This window comes from Myotis davidii, unplaced genomic scaffold, assembly GCF_000327345.1.
Source record: "Myotis davidii unplaced genomic scaffold, ASM32734v1 scaffold930, whole genome shotgun sequence".
NCBI lineage: Eukaryota > Metazoa > Chordata > Mammalia > Chiroptera > Vespertilionidae > Myotis > Myotis davidii.
Window position 1 is genome coordinate 208,932 of NW_006282518.1, and position 7,339 is coordinate 216,270.

At 42.7% G+C, this 7,339-nt stretch overlaps 1 protein-coding gene across 8 annotated transcripts in view; it reads left to right on the forward strand.

The window, feature by feature from the left end:
- PARP6 (poly(ADP-ribose) polymerase family member 6) overlaps positions 1 to 4,505 on the forward strand; it is a 43,026-nt gene extending 38,521 nt beyond the window's left edge. For 6 of the 8 annotated variants that reach the window (XM_006752979.2, XM_015559608.1, XM_015559612.1 and 3 more), the window contains 4 exons: positions 2,807 to 2,886; positions 3,274 to 3,337; positions 3,725 to 3,809; positions 4,132 to 4,505. In XM_006752979.2, coding sequence (XP_006753042.1) covers positions 2,807 to 2,886; positions 3,274 to 3,337; positions 3,725 to 3,809; positions 4,132 to 4,234 — 332 coding nt within the window. In that variant the 3' untranslated portion in view covers positions 4,235 to 4,505. Of the gene's footprint in view, positions 1 to 2,806; positions 2,887 to 3,273; positions 3,338 to 3,724; positions 3,810 to 4,131 lie in introns of those variants that run through there. The other 2 variants (XR_001512750.1, XR_001512752.1) reach the window with 1 other exon arrangement.
- Positions 4,506 to 7,339: the final 2,834 nt, after the last annotated feature.

A 7,339-nucleotide genomic window follows, 5' to 3' on the forward strand; every position in this document is an offset into this window, starting at 1 on the left:
AACCGAAGGACTTGTATACAGTTATATAAGCCAAACCAATGGACATGGACAACAGGGGGATGGGAGCATGAGTGTGTGTGAGGGGGGAGGTTGAGGGTTAATGGGGGGGGGTAAGGACACATTTGTAATACCTTAACTAATAATAATAAAAAAAAAGATACTTTAAAAATTCAAAAAAAAAATGTATACATGGATCTCATTCTGTGTGCCTGGTGTCTAAAGTAGGGTGGGTTGGGGTAGTCTTTTTGGCTTTTTTGTCTAGGTTCCTCAATTTTTATCTTTTTCACAGCCTGAGCTTGCCTCTAATTAATCTCTTATTATTTTCCAAATAGTGAAATTCTCCTGGTTCTCAGTGCTCACAAGATTCTTTCTTCCTATCTATTTTCTCCCTATTCTCTCCCTCTGTCACTGGCCTTTGCTTACCATTAAGTGCCCGAAAGCCATTAGTTATCAGATGGAGCCAGGTGTCTTTACCGACTTCTTCTCTTTCTTCATTACTTTACCGATTACTTAAAAACATCATATGATACCATCCTTTTCAAAAAGGTCAATCAACTATAGATACAAATACCATAGGATTTTGGTATTAGAGCTGTAGGTCATTTTGTCCAATCCCCGTTATTATTTAGATAAGAGAGCTGAAACTTGGAGATATTAAGTGACTTTGGAGTCACACAGCTGAGTAGCAGAGATAAGACAGAAATCCAGATCTCCTAACTTTTGGGACAGTATTCTAACCATTATATTAGACTGATGGGGTAGGCTTTGCTTGAATGACTGACTCTGTGAGGACCCCATAGATATTTGAGCCTATATAACAGAGGGTGGAATGTATGCAAGTGTCCAAATAACTGTAGTTACTCTAGAATTTGGTCAACTTTATCTTACTGCGTGTTTCCTTCCACCCTATTCTGCTCTGCTTTGTTCTTTCTCAGGGTAGGATTCTTAGCCAGCAGCATTGGGTGCCTTCTGGGAGCAGTATAGAGAGCATCCCTTTGACTAGCAGAGCCTCCAATGACTTGGCTAGAGTATGCACATTAAAATGAAGACCAGTGAGAAAGGAGATGGTAAACTCCATCTATTCAGTCCTGTTTAGAGACTTGGAATAAGTATATACTCCAGACACAAAACATCCAGGGATTATTCTAGCCATCATGTTCTTAGGGTCTGGTCTTGACAAACTGTCTGAAGATCACTGGGGCAGTATGGACAGGACAGCGTGCAACAGGATTGGGATGGGACGGGATTTATATTATAAGGGCCATCTCTAAAACGGCCATAGAAGTCAGATGTTCTTTCCTATATTCTGGGGTATAACCTAAATGAGAATTTCACTCAGAATCTTGCACTGAAAAACCCAGGCTAAGAAGTCATGTTTAGATGCAGAGCTAAACCTAGTTCAGGCTAATGGAGAAGGTGGAAATGGGTGTTGAGTGTCTATGGGAGGAAGAAATTAGCAGTTGAAATCTTGAAGCTCTCCTGGCCCTGAATTTTATTCAGGCCACAATTCTGTCATAGGACTTTAGTGTGAGTGCATGATGAATTTACAGCCTGATCAGTAAAGAATGTTAGTCCAGTGGTTATTCCCACAGCAACACCGTGGCCATCACAAGACCAAAAATTGAAGCAGAGTGGAGTTAGTAATAATAGAAAGTTCCAGGGTGCAGTGGTTGATGAGGGCTCTGCTTATGGCCTGTAACGATAGCATCATTCCCCATCTTCCTCAGTCTCACACACATGCACGCACGCACACACGAGAGTCTGTGATAAGGCTGCCTGTGCTAAAGCTGAGCATAGAGATTGAAGTCCTAATCACAGGCAAAAAGAGTTGGGAGCAGGAGCACACAAGCATTGTTTTGTATCTAAGAAAAATCCAAAATGAGTCTATAAATGGTTATAAACAGGACTATTCACTGGTGGGTGAGGATGGTGAAGGATTTATGGATTTAGAGAGGGTGGAAACCAGGGAATTGGCAGTACTTCCTAAAGTGTGGGAAGACTTTCTGAAGGAAGCAGAATTCTTCGAGGTTTTTGCCATTGTAGTTATCTGGGAAATTAGTTATCCCTTACTGTTGTGCTTTCTCCCCTTTCTCTTGAAAGACTCTGTCACAGTATTTTATGTAACTTTGAGACTAGAGCAGATCTGACTTGCTCTGCTTGCTTCCTTTCTACTCATTTCACTCAGCCTGACATTTGATCCGAAGTGCTGATGTCACCACTGTTTTGGGCACCTCATTCCTCTCATTTCATGTGTTACTCCCTTATCATAGAACCCTTCAGTGATTCCCTAATGTTCTCAGGATGAACTCTAGTTGCCTTAACATGGCCTACAAGGCCTGCTTGAACTGATACTAGCTCACCTCTTAGACATCATCTCTCACCACTCTGGCATTGACTGTGCTTTGTACAAACTAAGGCATACTGATTTTTCCCTCCAGACCTTCTATATCCTGTTACCTCTGCCCATAACATTGCCCCCTCTTCATATAAATTCCTCATCCTAGAGTTCTCACCCTAACTATCACCAAGAAGCCTTCTTCAGACCTCTAGGCTAGGTTCCTTCTCTGCCTCTGACTTACACAGTGCTCTCTATTGTCCCCATTACAACACTTGGCATATTGTTTTGTAATTACTTGTTCTTTGCCTGTACTCTCCACCAGACTAAAATTTTGTGAGGAAAGATGTCTTGTTTGTTTTATTCACTGCTGTATTGCCGAGTGTCTAGCTCAGTGCCTGACAGTAGGCACTTGAGTAAATGTTTGATTAAGGAATGGGTGAATAAACTGGGTTTGTTCTTCTATGACAGGAATGGGAAAAGGACAGCACAGGATGCCCTCCAAGGATGAGCTGGTCCAGAGATATAACAGGATGAATACTATCCCCCAGGTATTAATACTTGGTCCTGCTCCAGTGAGTCAGTACCCTTCTCCTGGGATATGTTTCGGTTACAGAGATGGATGGGGAAACAGTGGTGAGGTTGGAGGGTAGTTTGAAGATCATTTGAAGGAATCAGGTACATTCTTAGATGAACATGCTTCCAGTCATAAGTGGCTTTAGTCATAACTATGAAAACAGAGACTGAATTTATGAAAAAATGCAGTGACATGTAATTGTAAAGATGGAAGCTGTGAACTCATCCAGACGGTTTTGGGTGGGGGTGGGAGAGGGTGGCTAGAAGCTTAGGATATCCCTGATCCCACCCATCATCAGCGAACCAGCCTCTATAGAGAAAGTTGTAACAGTCTACCTGGCCCTGCTCTCTTTCTCTTCCAGACCCGATCCATTCAGTCAAGGTTCCTGCAAAGTCGGAATCTAAACTGTATAGCACTTTGTGAAGGTAAGTAGCTCAACTAGTCCCTGTTTTCTAGGTCCCCAAACTTTCTGAAATATATATTTCAGAGAGGAAGGGAGAGGGAGAGAGATAGAAATATCAATGATGAGAGAGAATCATTGATTGGCTGCCTCCTGCATGCCCCACACTGGGATTGAGGCCACAACCTGGGCATATGACCTGACTTGGAATCGAACCATGACCTCCTGGCTCACAGATCAACACTCAACCACTGAGCCACACTGCTGGGCCCAACCTTTCTTTTTAGTGCAACTAATGGCGCATGATCCAGCCAAGGGTGATATTGAAGCATCATGTCTTCCCTTCCCTTCCCTGCCTGGACTCTGACCTAAGCATGATATATATATATAACTTCTGGCCCCCTCTTCTCAGTCATTACATCTAAAGACCTCCAGAAGCATGGGAACATCTGGGTGTGCCCTGTGTCCGACCATGTCTGCACACGGTTCTTCTTTGTGTAAGTCTAGGAGGGTACCTTGGGGATTACTCTGAGGAGGGAGGGTGGGGGTGTCCTGGGGTGTGACTACTGTTATCTTAGACTTGCCCCTGGCTACCTGAGTGCAGCTGGCACTGGGACTTTCCCCTTGGAGGTTGGGGATGCCTATATATCACGGTCTGTTTAGAGGAAACCAGGTAAGTTGAATCTCTTCCACCCTAAGGAGAACCAAGAAAGGGTTTTTATTTATAGGATGGTCCACCTCCAAATACAGTTCCACTGGTTGACATTATTTCTAGTATTGTTCTCTCTCTTATGCTCACACTTGCCCTATCTTTGGCAGATATGAGGATGGTCAGGTGGGCGATGCCAACATTAATACTCAGGACCCCAAGATACAGAAGGAAATCATGCGTGTGATCGGAACTCAGGTTTACACAAACTGAGGGGGCCCAGCCCTCGTACCACCCCGTTCCCCCAGGATCCATCTGCCCTTATTAAAGGGCTCCGGAGCAGCTGGGGAGGCTGCCCTGAGGAATCAAGGGATCATTACCAAGGGGCAGGAAAAGGATAGAAGAGGCGGCCTTCGTAGTGGAGATTGACCCAGGAACCACTCCACATTTGGATGGCCCAGACTGACCCCTGTCCCTGATTTTCCCAGTTGACTTCACCCTGTTTGTAAATAAAACAATAAAATGGAAGGTGCTGTGGACTGGATATGATCACTGTGGTCTGACTGGCCTTGGCCCAGCACCTGCCCCAAGTAAAGAAGGTCAAGGGGGTGTGTGAAGGGGGGAGTGGAATATCATGAGGGTTGGGATTATTTAAGTTAGGTGGGGTCAAAGCTGAGTTCATCTAGTGTAGAGTTCTACAGATCTGTCAACATTTTAATTAATTAGATAAAGAAGGGAAATGAACAGTTATGCAGATTACACAAACTGAGACAGATAATAGAATACAACAACACTGATCAACTGTTCCTCACGTTTTAAAAGGACCATTGAGGCCAAAGCAGCTCAGACTTCCCTCCTCTGGAAATTAGGTCACATTAGACCTCTGCTTCCTGCACAAAACCTGTCCATTTCCCTTGCTCTGTATCTCGGGCTGGGCCCTTAGCCTCTTCCTCCTCCCGGGTACTTCTCTGGGATAGGGAAGTAGGGGAGAGCTGGCAGTTGGGTTTGTCTCTACTTGAAATCTATAAAAAGATCCTAAGGAAATGTAACCTACATAATGAAATAAAATTCAGATTCTCCAAGGCCAGCCAGCAAGGTGAGGGAAAACTGCTGTTTCTAGATCTAATTCTTCAGTGAAATCCATCTCCCTGTTGAAATTCCCACTAACTTCTACTAGCCTTTGTGCTCCATGTACTTAGAACACTTAGTTGTAAGAGATAGGTTGGACATTGATAAATAGTTTGAAATATTAATGAATAAAAACAGGAATATAAGCACAGAAAATTTTTATTCAAAAAGCATTTAAAGAAGCATTTTCCAGTACAAGCACTCCTTGGAGGTACTGTGGGTTCATTCCAGCCACCGCAGCAAAGCAACTGTTGCAGTAAAGCAAGGCATAATCTCTGCTGACGGAGGATAGTGCCTTCAATTTGTAAAAAAAAAAGAAAGGTAACCTCTGTGAAGTGCAATAAAACGAGGTCTGCCTCCCAGTAAATTCAATTAATAATTTTTTTAAAAAAATGATATCTACCTGTATAGGCTTTTTGTGTTGTTATTGTTATAACTTCTTGATTTACAAAGCCAGTGCTAGATCAGCTATTTTCTTTAATTACCTTCACCCTACTTTGGAGATACCCTTCCTTGCCTGGGTTCTTTACCTGCTTTGTAGTTCCTGACTTGCCTTCACTTGGAAGTACCATTCTTAAGGTCCAACCCCCCCTCTCCCTCCAGGAGCTGTTTCTTTACCCGTTCTTGATCAAGACTACTACATTCTGACTCTACAATCTTCTAAGGCTCTCTCCCCATTCTGGTTTCAGGTCTAGCAGAAACTGTCTTCACTAAGTAAATGACCCCATCAGGGAGCCCACCTAATTGACATTCCTGCCTCCTGGGATGACCCTTGCAGCTTATCTGTACAGTATCAGAGACAGCTAACATTTTAGTTTTTACTAGGTAGGTGCTAGGCATTATCCTAAATACTTTACTAATTTGCTAACACTTGCTTACTTACTATATGCTTGGCATTATAAGCTCTTTATATTGACTAATATAATTCTCTCAAGAAGCCTATAAAGTAGGTGCCATTATCCCCACTTTGTAGATGAGAAAATAGAGGCACAGAAGATAGTGATTTGCCCATGTTGCACAGCTAGTGACAGACAAGCAACCTGACTCCAAAACTGCTGTTCTGGTTCTATACAAGATAGCCTTTCAGATTTTACAAATGTTTTCATTTAATCCTGACAACAAAAGGTGAAAGGTAGGTTTTCTCTAGAGATCTTAATGTGTCCAAAGTCTCATAGCTGGTTAGTGGCAATGCAGGGTCTTTAATCTGATCTGCCCAACTCCAGAATCTAAGCTGTTAACCATTCTTTTTTTTCTTTCTTTTTTTTCACAGAGAGGAAGGGAGAGGGATAGAGTCGGAAACATCGATGAGAGAGAAACATGGATCAGCTGCCTCCTGCACACCCGCCACTGGGGATGTGCGCGAACATCCACTGAGCCAAACTGGTCAGGCTGTTAACCATTCTTTTACTTCCCCTGTGGTTCTCAAACTGCTCCCACTGGTATTCCGGCAACTGTACCTGACTACTCAAATGGTATAACAACATTTTTGCTCTATTTTCAAAAACTGTCAATAGATTTTTCTGTTGTAAGCATTTCTTTTTGAAAAAAGTATTTTTTATTGATTTCAGAGAGGAAGGAAAAGGGAGAGAGAGAAACAACAATGATAAAAGAAAATCATCAATTGGCTGCTCCCACACACCCCCTGGACTGGGGATCAAGCCCGCAACCTCGGGCATATGCCCTGACCAGGAATCGAACTGTGACCCCCTGGTTCATAGTTTGATGCTTAAATACTGAGTCACACTGGCTGGGCTATAAGCATTTCTTCTTTTTCTTTGACAGAGCAAGTACTAGTAAATGATGGAATGAGAAGTAGTGAACAGATAGGGTATGTTACCTGAGAAATGCAAATTCCTAAGCTAGTCTCATGGGTGTCTGTTTTTTTAAAAAAAAAATATGCATGATGATCTTTTTGTTTGGCCAAAAAATTGTAATGATATTAAGCAAGTCCTCAAAGAACATGTCTTTATGATGTTGATGAGATAACTTAGGAACTTAACTGTTTTTCTCACCAATTACCCTGTGATAAAATTGGTCGACTTGCGTACAGACCTTAAAGCAGTGATGGCGAACCTTTTGAGCTCGGCATGTCAGCATTTTGAAAAACCCTAACTTAACTCTGGTGCTGTGTCACATATAGAAATTTTTTGATATTTGCAACCATAATAAAACAAAGATTTAGCCGAAACCGGTTTGGCTCAGTGGATAGAGCGTCGGCCTGCGGACTGAAAGGTCCCAGGTTCGATTCCG